General features: G+C 43.2%; 1 protein-coding gene across 2 annotated transcripts in view; it reads left to right on the forward strand.

Moving 5' to 3' along the window:
- LOC110515266 (plasma membrane calcium-transporting ATPase 2) overlaps positions 1-26779 on the forward strand; it is a 158518-nt gene that overhangs the window by 92507 nt on the left and 39232 nt on the right. For both annotated transcript variants that reach the window (XM_090204070.1, XM_090204071.1), the window contains exons 12-15: positions 5273-5405; positions 5555-5664; positions 18244-18378; positions 26239-26345. In XM_090204070.1, coding sequence (XP_090060196.1) covers positions 5273-5405; positions 5555-5664; positions 18244-18378; positions 26239-26345 — 485 coding nt within the window. The remainder of the gene's footprint in view (positions 1-5272; positions 5406-5554; positions 5665-18243; positions 18379-26238; positions 26346-26779) is intronic.

Consider the following 26779-nt stretch of genomic DNA (forward strand, 5'->3'; position numbering starts at 1 on the left):
TTGTATGGCATTGAAGCTTGTTTGGAGGTTAGATAGCACAGAGTCCAAGGAAAGGCCCGAATTATATAGAATGGTGTCATCTACGTAGAGGTGGATCAGGGAATCACCAGCAGCAAGAGCGACATCATTGATATATACAGAGAAAAGAGTCGGCCCGAGAATTGAACCCTGTGGCACCCCCAGAGAGACTTCCAGAGGACCGGATAACATGCCCTCTGATTTGACACACTGAACTCTGTCTGCAAAGTAGTTGGTGAACCAGGCAAGGCAGCCATTAGAAAAACCGAGGCTACTGAGTCTGCCGATAAGAATATGGTGATTGACAGAGTCGAAAGCCTTGGCCAGGTCGATGAAGATGGCTGCACAGTAGAATTCGAGATGGTCAGTGACCTGTTTGTTGACTTGGCTTTCGAAGACCTTAGATAGATAGGCAGGGCAGGATGGATATAGGTCTGTAACAGTTTGGGTCCAGGGTGTCTCCCCCTTTGAAGAGGGGGATGACTGCGGCAGCTTTCCAATCCTTGGGGATCTCAGACGATATGAAAGAGAGGTTGAACAGGCTGGTAATAGGGGTTGCGACAATGGCGGCGGATAGTTTCAGAAATAGAGGGTCCAGATTGTCAAGCCCAGCTGATTTGTTTTGCAGCTCTTTCAGAACATCTGCTATCTGGATTTGGGTAAAGGAGAACCTGGAGAGGCTTGGGCGAGTAGCTGCGGGGGGTGGGGGGGGGGGGTGGAGCTGTTGGCCGAGGTTGGAGTAGCCAGGAGGAAGGCATGGCCAGCCGTTGAGAAATGCTTGTTGAAGTTTTCGATAATCATGAATTTATCGGTGGTGACCGTGTTACCTAGCCTCAGTGCAGTGGGCAGCTGGGAGGAGGTGCTCTTGTTCTCCATGGACTTTACAGTGTCCCAGAACTTTTTGGAGTTAGAGCTACAGGATGCAAATTTCTGCCTGAAGAAGCTGGCCTTTGCTTTCCTGACTGACTGCGTGTATTGGTTCCTGACTTCCCTGAACAGTTGCATATCGCGGAGACTATTCGATGCAGTCCGCCACAGGATGTTTTTGTGCTGGTCGAGGGCAGTCAGGTCTGGGGTGAACCAAGGGCTATATCTGTTCTTAGTTCTGCATTTTTTGAATGGAGCATGCTTATCTAAAATGGTGAGGAAGTTACTTTTAAAGAATGACCAGGCATCCTCGACTGACGGGATGAGGTCAATATCCTTCCAGGATACTCGGGCCAGGTCGATTAGAAAGGCCTGCTCGCAGAAGTGTTTTAGGGAGCGTTTGACAGTGATGAGCGGATACAGGCAATGAGGCAGTGATCGCTGAGATCCTGGTTGAAGACAGCGGAGGTGTATTTGGAGGGCCAGTTGGTCAGGATGACATCTATGAGGGTGCCCTTGTTTACAGATTTAGGGTTGTACCTGGTGGGTTCCTTGGTGATTTGTGTGAGATTGAGGGCATCTAGCTTAGATTGTAGGACTGCCGGGGTGTTATGCATATCCCAGTTTAGGTCACCTAACAAAACAAACTCTGAAGCTAGATGGGGGGCAGTCAATTCACAAATGGTGTCCAGGGCACAGTTGGGAGCTGAGGGGGGTCGGTAGCAGGCGGCAGCAGTGAGAGACTTGTTTCTGGAGAGATTCATTTTTAAAATTAGAAGTTCGAACTGTTTGGGTATGGACCTGGAAAGTATGACATTACTTTGCAGGCTATCTCTGCAGGAGACTGCAACTCCTCCCCCTTTGGCAGTTCTATCTTGACGGAAAATGTTATAGTTGGGTGTGGAAATCTCAGAATTTTTGGTGGCCTTCCTAAGCCAGGATTCAGACACAGCAAGGACATCAGGGTTGGCAGAGTGTGCTAAAGCAGTGAGTAAAACAAACTTAGGGAGGAGGCTTCTGATGTTTACATGCATGAAACCAAGGCTTTTTCAATCACAGAAGTCAACAAATGAGGGTGCCTGGAGACATGCAGTGCCTGGGTTTACCTCCACATCACCCGCGGAACAGAGGAGGAGTAGGATGAGGGTGCGACTAAAGACTATCAAAACTGGTCGCCTAGAGCGTTGGGGACAAAGAATAAAAGGAGCAGATTTCTGGGCAAGGTAGAGTATATTCAGGGCATAATGCGCAGACAGGGGTATGGTGGGGTGCGGGTACAGCGGAGGTAAGCCCAGGCACTGGGTGATGATAAGAGAGGTTGTATCTCTGGACATGCTGGTTGTAATGGGTGAGGTCATCGCATGTGTGGGAGGTGGGACAAAGGAGGTATCAGAGGTATGAAGAGTGGAACTAGGGGGTCTATTGTAAACTAAAACAATGATAACTAACCTGAACAACAGTATACAAGGCATATTGACATTTGAGAGAGACATACAGCGAGGCATAAAGTAATCACAGGTGTTGATTGGGAGAGCTAGCTAAAACAGCAGGAGAGACAACAACAGCTAATCAGCTAGCACAACAACAGCAGGTAAAATTCACCCATCTTATTGTGGAAAGCTTGTGGAAGGCTACCCGGAACATTTGCCCCAAGTTAAACAATTTAAAGGCAATGCTACCAAATACGAGTGAATGTAAACTTCTGGCACACTCTGAATGTGATGAAAGAAATAAAAGCTGAAATAAATCATTCTCACTGCGATTATACTGACATTTCACATTCTTAAAATAAAGTGGTGATCCTAACTGACCTAAGACAGGGAATTTTTACTATGATTAAATGTCAGGAATTGTGAAAAACCGAGTTTAAATAGATTTGGCTGAGGTGTATGTAAACTTCCGACTTCAACTGTATGTGTGTATATGTATGTATGATATTTGCAAAAAATATATGGGGGATTGGAAGTGATGCAGACAATTACATTGATGGAAGCTACAATCTATCTGCAGTATTAAAGCTGATCTATCCTCTAAAACAAAGGCCTTTAAAGGACTCTCAGACCAGGAGAAACAAGATTCTCTGGTCTGATGAAACCAAGATTGAACTCGGCAGGGACTGGGAGACTAGTCAGGATCGAGGCAAAGATGAACAGAGCAAAGTACAGAGCGATCCTTGATGAAAATCTGCCCCAGACCACTCAGGACCTCAGAGTGGGGAGAAGGTTCACCTTCCAACAGGACAACAGCCCTAAACACACAGCCAAGAAGCAGGAGTTGCTTCGGGGCAAGTCTATTGAATGTCCTTGAGTGCCCAGCCAGAGCCCGGACTTGATCCCAATCGAACATCTCTGAAGATAACTGAAAATAGCTGTGCAGTGATGCTCCCCATCCAACCTGACAGAGCTTGAGAGGATCTGCTTTAAAGAATGGGAGAAACTCCCCAAATACAGGTGTGCGAAGTTTGTAGCGCCATACCCAAGAAGACTCAAGACTGTAATTGCTGCCAAAGGTGCTGAACAAGGTCCTGAGTAAAGGGTCTGAATACTTATGGAAAAAAAAGGACATTTCAGCTTTTTATTTTTAATAACTTTGCTAAAATCTCTAAAAACCTGTTTTTGCTTTGTCATTTTGGGGTATTGTGTGTAGATAGAAGGGAAAAAAACAATGTAATTAATTTTAGAATTAGGCTGTAACGTAACAAAATGTGTGAAAAGTCAAGGGGTCTGAATAATCTCTGAATGCACTGTATAAAAAAATATATATTTTAGAAATACAAATGACAGTCACCTTATTGGAGGGCGCTGCCAATAAACTGCCTGGACATAATGAACATCTTGAAGATTGTCACACGAATAAACTCACTGACGGTCAAACTCAACACGTATCATACAGAACCATCGACCCCAAATATTTATTCAAGACAGCATGGCCACAAAATGGTTGCTCACAGGAATAAACCAACAGCAACAACGCTGTACAGCCTAAACATACATTTCCTTCATGTCCTCCCTTAGTAAGGGTGATAAGGGAAAAAATAACAAACTTTTTTTAATTTATCCGTTATTTTACCAGGTAAGTTGACTGAGAACACAGTCTCATTTGCTGCAACGACCTGGGGAATAGTTACAGGGGAGAGGAGGGGGATGAATGAGCCAATTGTAAACTGGGGATTATTAGGTGACCGTGATGGTTTGAGGGTCAGATTGGGAATTTAATTAATATTGTGTAACTGATAAAGATAAAGAGACACATAGTGTATAGGCTGTGTGGTGTCGATGCTGTTGGTTTATTACTGTGAGCAACCATTTTGTGGCCATGCTGGAGAAATGTGGGGGGGTCTAAGGTGATGTTGAGAGGGGGGGTCTAAGGTGATGTTGAGAGGGGGGGTCTAAGGTGATGTTGAGAGGGGGGGTCTAAGGTGATGTTGAGAGGGGGGGTCTAAGGTGATGTTGAGAGGGGGGGTCTAAGGTGATGTTGAGGGGGGGGTCTAAGGTGACGTTGAGAAGGGGGGGGGTCGAAGGTGATGTTGAGAGGGGGGGGTCTAAGGTGATGTTGAGAGGGGGAGGGTCTAAGGTGATGTTGAGAGGGGGGTCTTAGGTGACGTTGAGAGGGGGGGTCTGAGGTGACGTTGAGAGGGGGGGGTCTAAAGTGACGTTGAGGGGGGGGGTCTAAGGTGACGTTGAGAGGGGAGGGTCTAAGGTGATGTTGAGAGGGGGGTCTTAGGTGACGTTGAGAGGGGGTCTAAGGTGACGTTGAGAGGGGGGGTCTAAGGTGACGTTGAGAGGGGGGGGTCTAAAGTGACGTTGAGGGGGGGGGTCTAAGGTGACGTTGAGAGGGGAGGGTCTAAGGTGACGTTGAGAGGGGGGGGTCTAAAGTGACGTTGAGGGGGGGGGTCTAAGGTGACGTTGAGAGTGGGGGGTCTAAGGGGGGGTTCTAAAGTGACGAATGGGATTGTTTTGAAGATGGTCATACTATGAATTATTTAGCTATTTGATTTAGACTTGTAGGACCCCTTTACGTGTAAAACTAAATCATAAGAAACAAGGTTCTGAAGTGTTTGTCCTATATCCAGGAGCTATAAGAAAACTCATGAAACACTTTCATTTTTACACGTATTTAACCGCTTTTTAGGGTAGGAACAAAACTACCTTTATACTTCCATTTGTTTTTTAAAACCTGGTTCTGTTTTTGAAAATGATTTTACTTAGATTGATCTGTCTAACCTTTAGATGTTACAATTGTACTTAAAAAAATATTTTAAAATATTAAAAAAATTCTAAGGTGTTAGGTCCGTTGCATTGCTCAGAGCTGTTGACCCAACTGGTAGTTTTACCATTTTAGCTAACCCTAGTCGGCAGGTGTTCCTCCCTCCTCTCTCCTCCTGTAGAAAATGATGAAGGATAATAACCTGGTTCGCCACCTGGATGCGTGTGAGACGATGGGGAACGCTACGGCCATCTGCTCCGACAAGACCGGCACTCTGACCACCAACCGTATGACTGTCGTACAGACCTTCCTAGGTAACGCACGCACGCACGCACGCACGCACACACACACACACACACACACACACACACACACACACACACACACACACACACACACACACACACACACACACACACACACACAGTGTCCCAGTAGTAAAGTGTGTCTTGTGTGTTTGTAGGTGACCAGCACCACCGGTCAGTTCCGGAACCAGAACAGGTCAACCCCAAGACTCTAGAACTACTGGTCAACGCCATCGCTATCAACAGTGCCTACACATCCAAGATCATGGTGCAGAGAGGGACGGGGGGTGGAAGGGAGGAGATAGGGACAGACTGACACTGAGACTGAGAGACAGAGACAGAGAAAAAGACAAGAGACTGACATCAACAATGAGCGACAGAGACAGAGAAATAGACAAGAGACTGACACCAACACTGAGACTGAGAGACAGAGACAGAGAAAAAGACAAGAGACTGACACCAACACTGAGACTGAGAGACAGAGACAGAGAAATAGACAAGAGACTGACACCAACACTGAGACTTAGTGACAGAGACAGAGAAATAGACAAGAGACTGACACCAACACTGAGAGACAGAGAAATAAACAAGAGACTGACACCAACACTGAGAGACAGAGAAATAGACAAGAGACTGACACCAACACTGAGCGACAGAGACAGAGAAATAGACAAGAGACTGACACCAACACTGAGACTGAGAGACATAGACAGAGAAATAGACAAGAGACTGACACCAACACTGACACTGACAGACGGAGAAATAGACAAGAGGCTGACACTAACACTGAGTAACAGAGACAGAGAAAAAGACAAGAGACTGACACCAACACTGAGACAGAGACAGAGAAATAGACAAGAGACTGACACCAACACTGAGACTGACAGACGGAGAAATAGACAAGAGACTGACACTATCAATCAATCAATCAATCAAATTTATTTTATATAGCCCTTCGTACATCAGCTGATATCTCAAAGTGCTGTACAGAAACCCAGCCTAAAACCCCAAACAGCAAGCAATGCAGGTGAAGAAGCACGGTGGCTAGGAAAAACTCCCTAGAAAGGCCAAAACCTAGGAAGAAACCTAGAGAGGAACCAGGCTATGTGGGGTGGCCAGTCCTCTTCTGGCTGTGCCGGGTGGAGATTATAACAAAACATGGTCAAGATGTTCAAATGTTCATAAATGACCAGCATGGTCGAATAATAATAAGGCAGAATAGTTGAAACTGGAGCAGCAGCACAGTCAGGTGGACTGGGGACAGCAAGGAGTCATCATGTCAGGTATTCCTGGGGCATGGTCCTAGGGCTCAGGTCCTCCGAGAGAGAGAAAGAAAGAGAGAATTAGAGAGAGCATATGTGGGATGGCCAGTCCTCTTCTGGCTGTGCCGGGTGGAGATTATAACAGAACATGGCCAAGATGTTCAAATGTTCATAAATGATCAGCATGGTCGAATAATAATAAGGCAGAACAGTTGAAACTGGAGCAGCAGCACAGCCAGGTGGACTGGGAACAGCAAGGAGTCATCATGTCAGGTAGTCCTGGGGCATGGTCCTAGGGCTCAGGTCCTCCGAGAGAGAGAAAGAGAGAAGGAGAGAATTAGAGAACGCACACTTAGATTCACACAGGACACTAACACTGAGTAACAGAGACAGAGAAAAAGACAAGAGACTGACACCAATACTGAGACTGAGAGACAGAGACAGAGAAAAAGACAAGAGACTGACACCAACACTGAGACTGAGATACAGAGAAATAGACAAGAGACTGACAGCAACACTGAGACTGACAGACGGAGAGATAGACAAGAGACTGACACAAACACTGAGACTGAGTGACAGAGACAGAGAAATAGACAAGAGACTGACACCAACACTGAGAGACAAAGAAATAGACAAGATACTGACACCAACACTGAGAGACAGAGAAATAGACAAGAGACTGACACCAACACTGAGACTGAGAGACAGAGAAATAGACAAGAAACTGACACCAACACTGAGAGACAGAGAAATACACAAGAGACTGACACCAACACTGAGACTGAGAGACAGAGAAATAGACAAGAGACTGACACCAACACTGAGACTGAGAGACAGAGAAATAGACAAGAAACTGACACCAACACTGATAGACAGAGAAATAGACAAGAGACTGACACCAACACTGAGACTGAGAGACAGAGACAGAGAAATAGAGAAGAGACTGACATCAACACTGAGACTGAGAGACAGAGAAATAGACAAGAGACTGACACCAACACTGTGAGACAGAGAAATAGACAAGAGACTGACACCAACACTGAGACTGACAGATGGAGAAATAGACAAGAGACTGACACCAACACTGAGACTGAGTGACAGAGACAGAGAAATAGACAAGAGACTGACACCAACACTGAAAGACAGAGAAATAGACAAGAGACTGACACCAACACTGAGACTGAGAAATAGACAAGAGACTGACACCAACACTGAGACTGAGAGACAGAGACTGGGAAAAAGACAAGATACTGACACAAACACTGAGACTGACAGACAGAGAAATAGACAAGAGACTGACACCAACACTGAGACTGAGAGACAGAGAAAAATACAAGAGACTGACACCAACACTGAGACTGGCAGATGGAGAAATAGACAAGAGACTGACACCAACACTGAGACTGAGTGACAGAGAAATAGACAAGAGACTGACACCAACACTGAGAGACAGAGAAATAGACAAGAGACTGACACCAACACTGAGACTGAGAGACAGAGACAGAGAAAAAGACAAGAGACTGACACCAACACTGAGAGACAGAGAAATAGACAAGAGACTGAAACTAACACTGAGACTGACAGAAGAAGAAATAGACAAGAGACTGACACTAACACTGAGACTGAGTGACAGAGACAGAGAAAAAGACAAGAGACTGACACGAACACTGAGACTGAGAGACAGAGACAGAGAAATAGACAAGAGACTGACACTAACACTGAGACTGACAGACGGAGAAATAGACAAGAGACTGACACTAACACTGCGACTGAGTGACAGAGACAGAGAAAAATACAAGAGACTGACACCAACACTGAGACTGAGAGACAGAGACAGAGAAAAAGACAAGAGACTGACACCAACACTGAGAGACAGAGACAGAGAAATAGACAAGAGACTGACACCAACACTGAGACTGAGAAATAGACTAGAGACTGACACCAACACTGAGAGTGACAGAGACAGAGAAATAGACAAGAGACTGACACCAACACTGAGAGACTGAGAAATAGACAAGAGACTGACACCAACACTGAGACTGACAGATGGAGAAATAGACAAGAGACTGACACCAACACTGAGACTGAGTGACAGAGACAGAGAAATAGACAAGAGACTGACACCAACACTGAGAGACAGAGAAATAGACAAGAGACTGACACCAACACTGAGACTGAGAAATAGACAAGAGACTGACACCAACACTGAGACTGAGAGACAGAGACTGGGAAAAAGACAAGATACTGACACCAACACTGAGACTGAGTGACAGCGAAATAGACAAGAGACTGACACCAACACTGAGACTGACAGATGGAGAAATAGACAAGAGACTGACACAAACACTGAGACTGACAGACAGAGAAATAGACAAGAGACTGACACCAACACTGAGACTGAGAGACAGAGAAAAATACAAGAGACTGACACCAACACTGAGACTGGCAGATGGAGAAATAGACAAGAGACTGACACCAACACTGAGACTGAGTGACAGAGAAATAGACAAGAGACTGACACTAACACTGAGAGACAGAGAAATAGACAAGAGACTGACACCAACACTGAGACTGAGAGACAGAGACAGAGAAAAAGACAAGAGACTGACACCAACACTGAGAGACAGAGACAGAGAAATAGACAAGAGACTGACACCAACACTGAGACTGAGAGACAGAGACAGAGAAATAGACAAGAGACTGACACCAACACTGAGACAGAGAAATAGACAAGAGACTGACACCAACACTGAGAGTGACAGAGACAGAGAAATAGACAAGAGACTGACACCAACACTGAGAGACAGAGAAATAGACAAGAGACTGACACCAACACTGAGACTGAGAAATAGACAAGAGACTGACACTAACACTGAGAGACAGAGAAATAGACAAGAGACTGACACCAACACTGAGACTGAGAGACAGAGACAGAGAAAAAGACAAGAGACTGACACCAACACTGAGAGACAGAGAAATAGACAAGAGACTGAAACTGAGACTGACAGAAGAAGAAATAGACAAGAGACTGACACTAACACTGAGACTGAGTGACAGAGACAGAGAAAAAGACAAGAGACTGACACCAACACTGAGACTGAGAGACAGAGACAGAGAAAACGACAAGAGACTGACACCAACACTGAGACTGAGAGACAGAGACAGAGAAATAGACAAGAGACTGACACTAACACTGAGACTGACAGACGGAGAAATAGACAAGAGACTGACACTACCACTGCAACTGAGTGACAGAGACAGAGAAAAATACAAGAGACTGACACCAACACCGAGACTGAGAGACAGAGACAGAGAAAAAGACAAGAGACTGACACCAACACTGAGAGACAGAGACAGAGAAATAGACAAGAGACTGACACCAACACTGAGACTGAGAGACAGAGACAGAGAAATAGACAAGAGACTGACACCAACACTGAGACAGAGAAATAGACAAGAGACTGACACCAACACTGAGAGTGACAGAGACAGAGAAATAGACAAGAGACTGACACCAACACTGAGAGACAGAGAAATAGACAAGAGACTGACACCAACACGGAGAGACAGAGAAATAGACAACAGACTGACACCAACACTGAGAGACAGAGAAATAGACAAGAGACTGACACCAACACTGAGAGAGAGAAATAGACAAGAGACTGACACCAACACTGAGACAGAGACAGATAAATAGACAAGAAACTGACACCAACACTGAGAGACAGAGAAATAGACAAGAGACTGACAACAACACTGAGACTGACAGATGGAGAAATAGACAAGAGACTGACACCAACACTGAGACTGAGTGACAGAGACAGAGAAATAGACAAGAGACTGACACCAGCACTGAGAGACAGAGAAATAGACAAGAGACTGACACCAACACTGAGACTGAGAAATAAACAAGAGACTGACACCAACACTGAGACTGAGAGACAGAGACTGGGAAAAAGACAAGATACTGACACCAACACTGAGACTGAGTGACAGCGAAATAGACAAGAGACTGACACCAACACTGAGACTGACAGATGGAGAAATAGACAAGAGACTGACACAAACACTGAGACTGACAGACAGAGAAATAGACAAGAGACTGACACCAACACTGAGACTGAGAGACAGAGAAAAATACAAGAGACTGACACCAACACTGAGACTGGCAGATGGAGAAATAGACAAGAGACTGACACCAACACTGAGACTGAGTGACAGAGAAATAGACAAGAGACTGACACCAACACTGAGAGACAGAGAAATAGACAAGAGACTGACACCAACACTGAGACTGAGAGACAGAGACAGAGAAAAAGACAAGAGACTGACACCAACACTGAGAGACAGAGAAATAGACAAGAGACTGAAACTAACACTGAGACTGACAGAAGAAGAAATAGACAAGAGACTGACACTAACACTGAGACTGAGTGACAGAGACAGAGAAAAAGACAAGAGACTGACACGAACACTGAGACTGAGAGACAGAGACAGAGAAATAGACAAGAGACTGACACTAACACTGAGACTGACAGACGGAGAAATAGACAAGAGACTGACACTAACACTGCGACTGAGTGACAGAGACAGAGAAAAATACAAGAGACTGACACCAACACTGAGACTGAGAGACAGAGACAGAGAAAAAGACAAGAGACTGACACCAACACTGAGAGACAGAGACAGAGAAATAGACAAGAGACTGACACCAACACTGAGACTGAGAAATAGACAAGAGACTGACACCAACACTGAGAGTGACAGAGACAGAGAAATAGACAAGAGACTGACACCAACACTGAGAGACTGAGAAATAGACAAGAGACTGACACCAACACTGAGACTGACAGATGGAGAAATAGACAAGAGACTGACACCAACACTGAGACTGAGTGACAGAGACAGAGAAATAGACAAGAGACTGACACCAACACTGAGAGACAGAGAAATAGACAAGAGACTGACACCAACACTGAGAGACAGAGAAATAGACAAGAGACTGACACAAACACTGAGACTGACAGACAGAGAAATAGACAAGAGACTGACACCAACACTGAGACTGAGAGACAGAGAAAAATACAAGAGACTGACACCAACACTGAGACTGGCAGATGGAGAAATAGACAAGAGACTGACACCAACACTGAGACTGAGTGACAGAGAAATAGACAAGAGACTGACACCAACACTGAGAGACAGAGAAATAGACAAGAGACTGACACCAACACTGAGACAGAGACAGAGACAGAGAAAAATACAAGAGACTGACACCAACACTGAGAGACAGAGAAATAGACAAGAGACTGAAACTAACACTGAGACTGACAGAAGAAGAAATAGACAAGAGACTGACACTAACACTGAGACTGAGTGACAGAGACAGAGAAAAAGACAAGAGACTGACACCAACACTGAGACTGAGAGACAGAGACAGAGAAAAAGACAAGAGACTGACACCAACACTGAGACTGAGAGACAGAGACAGAGAAATAGACAAGAGACTGACACTAACACTGAGACTGACAGACGGAGAAATAGACAAGAGACTGACACTAACACTGCGACTGAGTGACAGAGACAGAGAAAAATACAAGAGACTGACACCAACACTGAGACTGAGAGACAGAGACAGAGAAAAAGACAAGAGACTGACACCAACACTGAGAGACAGAGACAGAGAAATAGACAAGAGACTGACACCAACACTGAGACTGAGAGACAGAGACAGAGAAATAGACAAGAGACTGACACCAACACTGAGAGAGAGAAATAGACAAGAGACTGACACCAACACTGAGAGTGACAGAGACAGAGAAATAGACAAGAGACTGGCACCAACACTGAGAGACAGAGAAATAGACAAGAGACTGACACCAACACTGAGACTGACAGATGGAGAAATAGACAAGAGACTGACACCAACACTGAGACTGAGTGACAGAGACAGAGAAATAGACAAGAGACTGACACCAACACTGAGAGACAGAGAAATAGACAAGAGACTGACACCAACACTGAGACTGAGAAATAGACAAGAGACTGACACCAACACTGAGACTGAGAGACAGAGACTGGGATAAAGACAAGATACTGACACCAACACTGAGACTGAGTGACAGCGAAATAGACAAGAGACTGACACCAACACTGAGACTGACAGACAGAGAAATAGACAAGAGACTGACACCAACACTGAGAATGAGAGACAGAGAAAAATACAAGAGACTGACACCAACACTGAGACTGGCAGATGGAGAAATAGACAAGAGACTGACACCAACACTGAGACTGAGTGACAGAGAAATAGACAAGAGACTGACACTAACACTGAGAGACAGAGAAATAGACAAGAGACTGACACCAACACTGAGACTGAGAGACAGAGACAGAGAAAAAGACAAGAGACTGACACCAACACTGAGAGACAGAGACAGAGAAATAGACAAGAGACTGACACCAACACTGAGACTGAGAGACAGAGACAGAGAAATAGACAAGAGACTGACACCAACACTGAGACAGAGAAATAGACAAGAGACTGACACCAACACTGAGAGTGACAGAGACAGAGAAATAGACAAGAGACTGACACCAACACTGAGAGACAGAGAAATAGACAAGAGACTGACACCAACACTGAGACTGACAGATGGAGAAATAGACAAGAGACTGACACCAACACTGAGACTGAGTGACAGAGACAGAGAAATAGACAAGAGACTGACACCAACACTGAGAGACAGAGAAATAGACAAGAGACTGACACCAACACTGAGACTGAGAAATAGACAAGAGACTGACACCAACACTGAGACTGAGAGACAGAGACTGGGAAAAAGACAAGATACTGACACCAACACTGAGACTGAGTGACAGCGAAATAGACAAGAGACTGACACCAACACTGAGACTGACAGATGGAGAAATAGACAAGAGACTGACACAAACACTGAGACTGACAGACAGAGAAATAGACAAGAGACTGACACCAACACTGAGACTGAGAGACAGAGAAAAATACAAGAGACTGACACCAACACTGAGACTGGCAGATGGAGAAATAGACAAGAGACTGACACCAACACTGAGACTGAGTGACAGAGAAATAGACAAGAGACTGACACTAACACTGAGAGACAGAGAAATAGACAAGAGACTGACACCAACACTGAGACTGAGAGACAGAGACAGAGAAAAAGACAAGAGACTGACACCAACACTGAGAGACAGAGACAGAGAAATAGACAAGAGACTGACACCAACACTGAGACTGAGAGACAGAGACAGAGAAATAGACAAGAGACTGACACCAACACTGAGACAGAGAAATAGACAAGAGACTGACACCAACACTGAGTGACAGAGACAGAGAAATAGACAAGAGACTGACACCAACACTGAGAGACAGAGAAATAGACAAGAGACTGACACCAACACTGAGACTGAGAGACAGAGACTGGGAAAAAGACAAGATACTGACACCAACACTGAGACTGAGTGACAGCGAAATAGACAAGAGACTGACACCAACACTGAGACTGACAGATGGAGAAATAGACAAGAGACTGATACAAACACTGAGACTGACAGACAGAGAAATAGACAAGAGACTGACACCAACACTGAGACTGAGAGACAGAGAAAAATACAAGAGACTGACACCAACACTGAGACTGGCAGATGGAGAAATAGACAAGAGACTGACACCAACACTGAGACTGAGTGACAGAGAAATAGACAAGAGACTGACACCAACACTGAGAGACAGAGAAATAGACAAGAGACTGACACCAACACTGAGACTGAGAGACAGAGACAGAGAAAAAGACAAGTGACTGACACCAACACTGAGAGACAGAGAAATAGACAAGAGACTGAAACTGAGACTGACAGAAGAAGAAATAGACAAGAGACTGACACTAACACTGAGACTGAGTGACAGAGACAGAGAAAAAGACAAGAGACTGACACCAACACTGAGACTGAGAGACAGAGACAGAGAAAAAGACAAGAGACTGACACCAACACTGAGACTGAGAGACAGAGACAGAGAAATAGACAAGAGACTGACACTAACACTGAGACTGACAGACGGAGAAATAGACAAGAGACTGACACTACCACTGCGACTGAGTGACAGAGACAGAGAAAAATACAAGAGACTGACACCAACACCGATACTGAGAGACAGAGACAGAGAAAAAGACAAGAGACTGACACCAACACTGAGAGACAGAGACAGAGAAATAGACAAGAGACTGACACCAACACTGAGACAGAGAAATAGACAAGAGACTGACACCAACACTGAGAGTGACAGAGACAGAGAAATAGACAAGAGACTGACACCAACACTGAGAGACAGAGAAATAGACAAGAGACTGACACCAACACTGAGAGACAGAGAAATAGACAACAGACTGACACCAACACTGAGAGACAGAGAAATAGACAAGAGACTGACACCAACACTGAGAGAGAGAAATAGACAAGAGACTGACACCAACACTGAGACATAGACAGATAAATAGACAAGAAACTGACACCAACACTGAGAGACAGAGAAATAGACAAGAGACTGACAACAACACTGAGACTGAGTGACAGAGACAGAGAAATAGACAAGAGACTGACACCAGCACTGAGAGACAGAGAAATAGACAAGAGACTGACACCAACACTGAGACTGAGAAATAAACAAGAGACTGACACCAACACTGAGACTGAGAGACAGAGACTGGGAAAAAGACAAGATACTGACACCAACACTGAGACTGAGTGACAGCGAAATAGACAAGAGACTGACACCAACACTGAGACTGACAGATGGAGAAATAGACAAGAGACTGACACAAACACTGAGACTGACAGACAGAGAAATAGACAAGAGACTGACACCAACACTGAGACTGAGAGACAGAGAAAAATACAAGAGACTGACACCAACACTGAGACTGGCAGATGGAGAAATAGACAAGAGACTGACACCAACACTGAGACTGAGTGACAGAGAAATAGACAAGAGACTGACACCAACACTGAGAGACAGAGAAATAGACAAGAGACTGACACCAACACTGAGACAGAGACAGAGACAGAGAAAAAGACAAGAGACTGACACCAACACTGAGAGACAGAGAAATAGACAAGAGACTGAAACTAACACTGAGACTGACAGAAGAAGAAATAGACAAGAGACTGACACTAACACTGAGACTGAGTGACAGAGACAGAGAAAAAGACAAGAGACTGACACCAACACTGAGACTGAGAGACAGAGACAGAGAAAAAGACAAGAGACTGACACCAACACTGAGACTGAGAGACAGAGACAGAGAAATAGACAAGAGACTGACACTAACACTGAGACTGACAGACGGAGAAATAGACAAGAGACTGACACTAACACTGCGACTGAGTGACAGAGACAGAGAAAAATACAAGAGACTGACACCAACACTGAGACTGAGAGACAGAGACAGAGAAAAAGACAAGAGACTGACACCAACACTGAGAGACAGAGACAGAGAAATAGACAAGAGACTGACACCAACACTGAGACTGAGAGACAGAGACAGAGAAATAGACAAGAGACTGACACCAACACTGAGACAGAGAAATAGACAAGAGACTGACACCAACACTGAGAGTGACAGAGACAGAGAAATAGACAAGAGACTGACACCAACACTGAGAGACAGAGAAATAGACAAGAGACTGACACCAACACTGAGACTGACAGATGGAGAAATAGACAAGAGACTGACACCAACACTGAGACTGAGTGACAGAGACAGAGAAATAGACAAGAGACTGACACCAACACTGAGAGACAGAGAAATAGACAAGAGACTGACACCAACACTGAGACTGAGAAATAGACAAGAGACTGACACCAACACTGAGACTGAGAGACAGAGACTGGGAAAAAGACAAGATACTGACACCAACACTGAGACTGAGTGACAGCGAAATAGACAAGAGACTGACACCAACACTGAGACTGACAGATGGAGAAATAGACAGGAGACTGACACAAACACTGAGACTGACAGACAGAGAAATAGACAAGAGACTGACACCAACACTGAGACTGAGAGACAGAGAAAAATACAAGAGACTGACACCAACACTGAGACTGGCAGATGGAGAAATAGACAAGAGACTGACACCAACACTGAGACTGAGTGACAGAGAAATAGACAAGAGACTGACACTAACACTGAGAGACAGAGAAATAGACAAGAGACTGACACCAACACTGAGACTGAGAGACAGAGACAGAGAAAAAGACAAGAGACTGACACCAACACTGAGAGACAGAGAAATAGACAAGAGACTGAAACTAACACTGAGACTGACAGAAGAAGAAATAGACAAGAGACTGACACTAACACTGAGACTGAGTGACAGAGACAGAGAAAAAGACAAGAGACTGACACCAACACTGAGACTGAGAGACAGAGACAGAGAAAAAGACAAGAGACTGACACCAACACTGAGACTGAGAGACAGAGACAGAGAAATAGACAAGAGACTGACACTAACACTGAGACTGACAGACGGAGAAATAGACAAGAGACTGACACTAACACTGCGACTGAGTGACAGAGACAGAGAAAAATACAAGAGACTGACACCAACACCGAGACTGAGAGACAGAGACAGAGAAAAAGACAAGAGACTGACACCAACACTGAGAGACAGAGACAGAGAAATAGACAAGAGACTGACACCAACACTGAGACTGAGAGACAGAGACAGAGAAATAGACAAGAGACTGACACCAACACTGAGACAGAGAAATAGACAAGAGACTGACACCAACACTGAGAGTGACAGAGACAGAGAAATAGACAAGAGACTGACACCAACACTGAGAGACAGAGAAATAGACAAGAGACTGACACCAACACTGAGAGACAGAGAAATAGACAACAGACTGACACCAACACTGAGAGACAGAGAAATAGACAAGAGACTGACACCAACACTGAGAGAGAGAAATAGACAAGAGACTGACACCAACACTGAGACTGAGAGACAGATAAATAGACAATAAACTGACACCAACACTGAGAGACAGAGAAATAGACAAGAGACTGACAACAACACTGAGACTGAGAGACAGAGACAGAGAAATAGACAAGAGACTGACACCAACACTGAGACTGAGAGACAGAGACAAAGAAATAGACAAGAGACTGACACCAACACTGAGAGACAGAGAAATAGACAAGAGACTGACACCAACACTGAGAGACAGAGAAATAGACAAGAGACTGACACCAACACTGAGACTGAGTGACAGAGACAGAGAAATAGACAAGAGACTGACACCAACACTGAGAGACAGAGAAATAGACAAGAGACTGACACCAACACTGAGAGACAGAGAAATAGACAAGAGACTGACACCAACACTGAGACTGAGAGACAGAGAAAAAGACAAGAGACTGACACCAACACTGAGACTGAGAGACAGAGAAAAAGACAAGAGACTGACACCAACACTGAGACTGAGAGACAGACAGTATTTGTTGGTCAATACTAATAATACATGTTTACTCCCCCCCCAGCCTGCAGACCAGGAGGGGGGTCTAGCTAAGCAGGTGGGGAACAAGACAGAGTGTGGCCTGCTGGGCTTCGTTCTGGACCTACAGCAAGACTACAGCGCTGTCCGAGACCGGGTCCCTGAGGAACAGCTGTTCAAGGTTAGTTTAAATACACCTAACATTATTATCATCTAACAACTGCATTCCGATTATTTTACCAGGTATTCATACTGAGACAAAAGGTCTCTTTTACAGGTGAGCTCTGATTTACAGAAAATACACACATCAATATAAATCCAAAACGGAAGCAGAAAGAAAACAGGGTCATGAAAAACAAACACATTCATCAGTATGCAGGACCTATTTCAATTCTATACAACTCTACAAGGTCAGTTATTACATCAGTTATTATGTTATTATATTACAAGGTAACAACTACAACAAGGTCAGTTATTACATCACTTATTAGGTTATTATATTACAAGGTAACAACTACAACAAGGTCAGTTATTACATCAATTATTAGGTTATTATATTACAAGGTAACAACTACAACAGGGTCAGTTATTACATCAGTTATTAGGTTATTATATTACAAGGTAACAACTACAACAGGGTCAGTTATTACATCAGTTATTAGGTTATTATATTACAAGGTAACAACTACAACAAGGTCAGTTATTACATCAGTTATTAGGTTATTATATTACAAGGTAACAACTACAACAGGGTCAGTTATTACATCAGTTATTAGGTTATTATATTACAAGGTAACAACTACAACAAGGTCAGTTATTACATCAGTTATTAGGTTATTTATTATTACATTTAAAAACTATACAAGGTTAGTTATTACATATTATTATATTATAAGATAACAACTATACTATGACATTACATATTATTATATTATAAGGTATGACATTACATATTATTATATTATAAGGTATGACATTACATATTATTTTATTATAAGGTATGACATGACATATTATTATATTATAAGGTATGACATTACATATTATTATATTATAAGGTATGACATTACATATTATTATATTATAAGGTATGACATTACATATTATTTTATTATAAGGTATGACATTACATATTATTATATTATAAGGTATGACATTACATATTATTATATTATAAGGTATGACATTACATATTATTTTATTATAAGGTATGACATGACATATTATTATATTATAAGGTATGATATTACATATTATTTTATTATAAGGTATGACATTACATATTATTTTATTATAAGGTATGACATGACATATTATTATAATATAAGGTATGACATTACATATTATTATAATATAAGGTATGACATTACATATTATTATAATATAAGGTATGACATTACATATTATTATAATATAAGGTATGACATTACATATTATTATAATATAAGGTATGACATTACATATTATTATAATATAAGGTATGACATTACATATTATTATAATATAAGGTATGATATTACATATTATTTTATTATAAGGTATGATATTACATAGTATAAGGTATGACATTACATATTATTTTATTATAAGGTATGACATTACATATTATTGTAATATAAGGTATGACATTACATATTATTTTATTATAAGGTATGATATTACATAGTATAAGGTATGATATTACATCCTCTTACTGTACGGCGCCTTCGGAAAGTATTCAGACCTCTGAATTTTTCCACAATTTGTTACATTACAGCCTTATTCTACAATGGATTGAATAAAAATAATTCCTCATCAGTCTACACACAAAACACCCCATAATGACATCACAACACCCCACAATGACATCACAATACCCCATAATGACATCACAATACCCCATAATGACATCACAATACCCCATAATGACATCACAATACCCCATAATGACATCACAACACCCCATAATGACATCACAATACTCCATAATGACATCGCAATACCCCATAATAACATCACAACACCCCATAATGACATCACATCACCTTATAATGGCATCACAATACTCCATAATGCCATCACAATACCCCAAAATGACATCACAATACCCCATAATGACATCACAATACTCCATAATGACATCACAATACCCCACAATGACATCACAATACCCCATAATGACATCACAATACTCCATAATGACATCACAACACCCCATAATGACATCACAATACTCCATAATGACATCACAATACCCCATAAAAACATCACAACACCCCATAATGACACCACAATACTCCATAATGACATCACAATACTCCATAATGACATCACAATACCCCATAGTGACATCACAATACCCCATAATGACACCACAATACTCCATAATGACATCACAATACTCCATAATGACATCACAATACTCCATAATGACATCACAATACTCCATAATAACATCTCAACACCCCATAATGACATTACAATACTCCATAATGACATCACAATACTCCATAATGACATCACAATACTCCATAATGACATCACAATACCCCATAATGACATCACAATACCCCATAATGACATCACAATACCCCATAATGACATCACAACACCCCATAATGACATCACAATACTCCATAATGACATCGCAATACCCCATAATAACATCACAACACCCCATAATGACATTACAATACTCCATAATGACATCACAATACCCCATAATGACATCACAATACTCCATAATGACATCACAATACCCCATAATGACAAAGCGAAAACAAATGTGTTAAAAATATAAAACAGAAAGTACGTTATTTACATAAGTATTCAGACCCTTTGCTATGAGACTCTAAATTGAGGTCAGGTGCATCCTGTTTCTATTGATCATCCTTGAGATGTTTCTACAACTTGATTGGAGTCCACATGTGGTAAAATCAAGTGATTGGACATGATTTGGAAAGGCACACACCTGTCTATATAAGGTCCCGCAGTTGACAGTGCATGTCAGAGCAAAAACCAAGCCATGAGGTCGAAGGAATTGTCCGTACAGCTCCGAGACAGGATTGTGTCGAGGCACAGATCTGGGGAAGGGTACCAAAACATTTCTGCAGCATTGAAGGTCCCAGGTATTTATGGTAGAGTGGCCAGACAGAAGCCACTCCTCAGTATAAGGCACATGACAGCCCGCTTGGAGTTTGTCAAAAGGCACCTTATGACTCTTAGACCATGAGAAACAAGATTCTCTGGTCTGATTAAACCAAGATTTAACTTTTCGGCTTGAATGCCAAGCGTTACCTCTGGAGGAAACCTGCCACCGTCCCTATGGTGAAGCATGGTGGTGGCAGCATCATAATGTGGGGTTGTTTTTCAGCAGCAGGGACTGGGAGACTAGTCAGGATCGAGGTAAAGATGAACGGAGCAAAGTACAGAGATCCTTGATGAAAACCTGCTCCAGAGCGCTCAGGACCTCAGACTGGGGCGAAGGTTCATCTTCCAACAGGACAACGACCCTAAGCACACAGCAAAATAACGCAGGAGTGGCTTCGGAACAAGTCTGAATGTAATTGACTGGCCCTGGCAGAGCCCGGACTTGAACCTGATCAAACATTTTTGGAAAGACCTGAAAATAGCTGTGCAGCAAAGTTCAAATCAAATCACATCAAAGTTTATTTGTCCCATCCGCCAAATACAACAAGAGTAGACCTTACCGTAAAATGCTTACGTACAGGCCCTTAACCAACAATGCAGTTAAAGAAAGAGTTAAGAAAATATTTACCAAATAAACTAAAGTAAAAAATTATAAAAAGCAACATAACAATAACGAGGCTATGTACAGAGGGTTCTGGTACCGGGTCAATGTGCAGGGGTACAGGTTAGTCAAGGTAATTTGTACATTTAGGTTGTGTGACTATGCATAACAATGAACAGCGAGTAGCAGCAGTGTAAAATCAAATGGGGGGTGTCAATGTAAATGGTCTGGTGGCCATTTGATTAATTGTTCAGCAGTCTTATGGCTTGGGGCTATTTGTATTAGTATTTTTTATGGATCCCCATTAGCAGCAGCTAAGATGATTTGGATGGACTCTGTCATTCCTGTAGAGAATCTTCTGTTTCCAGAAGGTGTCAAAATCAGTTCTTTAAAATCAATTTTCAAATGTTCTGAGCTAGCCCTCCTGACAGTCTGAAGCAGCCTTGTGCTGTCCTGTACTCGTGCTCCTGTGGTAGAACAGTCTGAAGCAGCCTTGTTATGTCCTGTACTCGTGCTCCTGTGGTAGAACAGTCAGAAGCAGCCTTGTGCTGTCCTGTACTCGTGCTCCTGGGTAGCACAGGGTTTTTGCCTTGGGGACCGAGATGTTTCTCACCACAGAGCTGCCTATGATGCTGGTGATGTTGAACGGGCCGGTCTCTCAGGCAGCCTCAGGGTCTGATGAGGCAGGGAGCTCCGAGGATCTGAACCCGAGGTAGAAGCCACCGGAAAGGGAGACAGAGCCGAGGATGAAGACGCAGGTACCTCCGGATCAGATCTTGATTGGTAAACCACCACGGACGAAGACGCAGGTACCTCCGGATCAGATCTTGATTGGTAAACCACCACGGACGAAGACGCAGGTACCTCCGGATCAGATCTTGATTGGTAAACCACCACGGACGAAGACGCAGGTACCTCCGGATCAGATCTTGATTGGTAAACCACCACGGACGAAGACGCAGGTACCTCCGGATCAGATCTTGATTGGTAAACCACCACGGACGAAGACGCAGGTACCTCCGGATCAGATCTTGATTGGTAAACCACCACGGACGAAGACGCAGGTACCTCCGGATCAGATCTTGATTGGTAAACCACCACGGACGAAGACGCAGGTACCTCCGGTTCAGATCGTGAATGGGAATCCACCAATGAAGAATGCGCCGGAACCTCTGGATCCAGGGTGGCAAAGCTGTTTCTGGTCTGTGTCAGTTCAGGGCTCAACATCTCCATGGAGACCCCGTTGCCAGGGGACGCCTTCTTTGACTTCTACGGCGAGTGACGTACCTCCATGGCTGGTTGATTGGGTCGAGATCAGCTCCATTCTCCAGGAAAGGGGGAGACCCCTTCGGGGATGGAACCCAGCCTAGCACTGGCAAGTTGGCTGTGGAGAGTTGACATGGAGGTAAAACTTCCACCAGACCAGAGTGCCGTCCGGCTACTGGGGTGGAAGAAAAATAAAAAGTAGGTGGGTGTGGATTCCCACCAGTTTATGCAGGTTTGCTACTTGCTTGCTAAGTGTAACTACTTTGCTCCTGTAGTCCTCCGCAAGCTAGCAGTTGCTACATTGAAAGTCAACGCGGTCCACATTGTCCCGGAACAAAGCAAAGTAAACTCAACTCCTGCAAATCAAATCAAATGTATTTATATAGCCCTTCATACATCAGCTGATATCTCAAAGTGCTGTACAGAAACTCAGCCTAAAACCCCAAACAGCAAGCAATGCAGGTGTAGAAGCAGGGAGGCTAGGAAAAACTCCCTAGAAAGGCCAAAACCTAGGAAGAAACCTAGAGAGGAACCAGGCTATGTGGGGTGGCCAGTCCTCTTCTGGTTGTGCCGGGTGGAGATTATAACAGAACATGGCCAAGATGTTCAAATGTGCAACGTTCAATAGCGGCCTCCATTTGAGACCGCCGAGCCAGCTAGGCTAGCTCTCCTCCTATATGGAATCTGTCAGGATCCCAGGACAGGTAGCGATGCTCATAGCAATTTAGTCCTACAGAGCCGCAGGATTCAAAACAAAATACAATTATATAAAAACACTGTCAGCTTTAAAACCTGGGTCTTTAGTTCAGGTTTGACCCCTCTTCACTCTTCTTTACACCACTGCTAGAAGCTGTTAAGGAGCCTTTTGGTCCTAGACTTGGCGCTCCGGTACCGCTTGCCGTGCGGTTGCAAAAGCTTGAGAGGATCTGCAGAGAAGAATGGGAGAAACTCCCCAAATACAGGTGTGCCAAGCTTGTAGCATCATACCCAAGAAGACTCAAGGCTGTAATCGCTGCCAGAGGTTCTTCAACTAAGTACTGAGTAAAGGGTCTGATTACTTACGAATAGTGATATTTAAGTTTTTATTTTTAATACATTTACTCAACTTTTTAAAAAAAATGTTTGTGCTTTGTCGTCATCGGGTATTGTGTGTACATTGATGAGGGTAAAAAACGCTTTAATCAATTTTAGAAAAAGGCTGTAACGTAACAAAATGTGTAAAAAGTCAAGTGGTTTGAATACTTTTCGAAGCACTGTAAATATACATTATACTGCATAGATGGAGTGTTACAGTAGTCTAGATGGAGTGTTACAGTAGTCTAGATGGAGTGTTACAGTAGTCTAGATGGAGTGTTACAGGTGTCTAGATGGAGTGTTACATTAGTCTAGATGGAGTGTTACAGGTGTCTAGATGGAGTGTTACAGTAGTCTAGATGGAGTGTTACAGTAGTCTAGATGGAGTGTTACAGTAGTCTAGATGGAGTGTTACAGTAGTCTAGATGGAGTGTTACAGTAGTCTAGATGGAGTGTTACAGTAGTCTAGATGGAGTGTTACAGTAGTCTAGATGGAGTGTTACAGTAGTCCAGATGGAGTGTTACAGGTGTCTAGATGGAGTGTTACAGTAGTCTAGATGGAGTGTTACAGTAGTCTAGATGGAGTGTTACAGTAGTCTAGATGGAGTGTTACAGGTGTCTAGATGGAGTGTTACAGTAGTCTAGATGGAGTGTTACAGTAGTCTAGATGGAGTGTTACAGGTGTCTAGATGGAGTGTTACAGTAGTCTAGATGGAGTGTTACAGTAGTCTAGATGGAGTGTTACAGTAGTCTAGATGGAGTGTTACATTAGTCTAGATGGAGTGTTACAGGTGTCTAGATGGAGTGTTACAGTAGTGTCTAGATGGAGTGTTACAGTAGTCTAGATGGAGTGTTACAGTAGTCTAGATGGAGTGTTACAGTAGTCTAGATGGAGTGTTACAGTAGTCTAGATGGAGTGTTACAGTAGTCTAGATGGAGTGTTACAGTAGTCTAGATGGAGTGTTACAGTAGTCTAGATGGAGTGTTACAGTAGTCTAGATGGAGTGTTACAGTAGTCTAGATGGAGTGTTACATTAGTCTAGATGGAGTGTTACAGGTGTCTAGATGGAGTGTTACAGTAGTGTCTAGATGGAGTGTTACATTAGTCTAGATGGAGTGTTACAGTAGTCTAGATGGAGTGTTACAGTAGTCTAGATGGAGTGTTACAGTAGTCTAGATGGAGTGTTACAGTAGTCTAGATGGAGTGTTACAGTAGTCTAGATGGAGTGTTACAGTAGTCTAGATGGAGTGTTACAGTAGTCCAGATGGAGTGTTACAGTAGTCTAGATGGAGTGTTACATTAGTCTAGATGGAGTGTTACAGTAGTCTAGATGGAGTGTTACAGGTGTCTAGATGGAGTGTTACAGTAGTTTAGATGGAGTGTTACAGTAGTCTAGATGGAGTGTTACAGGTGTCTAGATGGAGTGTTACAGTAGTGTCTAGATGGAGTGTTACAGTAGTCTAGATGGAGTGTTACAGTAGTCTAGATGGAGTGTTACAGGTGTCTAGATGGAGTGTTACAGTAGTGTCTAGATGGAGTGTTACAGTAGTCTAGATGGAGTGTTACAGGTGTCTAGATGGAGTGTTACAGTAGTCTAGATGGAGTGTTACAGTAGTCTAGATGGAGTGTTACAGTAGTCTAGATGGAGTGTTACAGGTGTCTAGATGGAGTGTTACAGTAGTCTAGATGGAGTGTTACAGGTGTCTAGATGGAGTGTTACAGGTGTCTAGATGGAGTATTACAGTAGTCTAGATGGAGTGTTACAGTAGTCTAGATGGAGTGTTACAGGTGTCTAGATGGAGTGTTACAGTAGTCTAGATGGAGTGTTACAGGTGTCTAGATGGAGTGTTACAGTAGTCTAGATGGAGTGTTACAGTAGTCTACTGTAGATGTTACTATAGAATATGTAAAGTGCGTTACACACTGTCTCAGTGAACTCTCTCTCTCTCCTTCCTCTCTCCCTCCTCTAGGTGTATACCTTTAACTCTGTGCGTAAGTCCATGTCCACGGTGGTCCAGCAACGAGACGGATCCTTCAGACTCTACAGTAAAGGAGCTTCTGAGATACTACTGAAGAAGTGAGGGAGGAGGAGGATGAGGAAGAGGGGAGGAAGAGGGGGGAAGAGAGGGAGGGAAGTAGAAACAAACCAATTAAATGTACACTATACTTCTCAACAATATCACCAATTCTACTAATTTCTCTCTCTCTCTGTCTCTCACTCGCTCTCTCTCAATTAAATTCAATTCGATTTAAGGGCTTTATTGGTATGGAAAACATGTGTCTACATTGCCAAAGCAAGTGAAGTAGATAATAAACAAAAGTTTAATAAAACATAAACATTAACAGTAAACACTACATTCACAAAAGTTCCAAAAGAATAAAGACATTTCAAATGTCATATTATGTGCAAATAGTTAAAGTACAAAGGGAAACTAAATAAACATATATATGGGTTGTATTTACAATGGTGTTTGTTCTTCACTGGTTGCCATTTTCTTGTGGCAACAGGTC

This window comes from Oncorhynchus mykiss, chromosome 16 (genome assembly GCF_057628025.1).
Source record: "Oncorhynchus mykiss isolate SJ-2025 chromosome 16, ASM5762802v1, whole genome shotgun sequence".
Taxonomy (NCBI): Eukaryota; Metazoa; Chordata; class Actinopteri; order Salmoniformes; family Salmonidae; genus Oncorhynchus; species Oncorhynchus mykiss.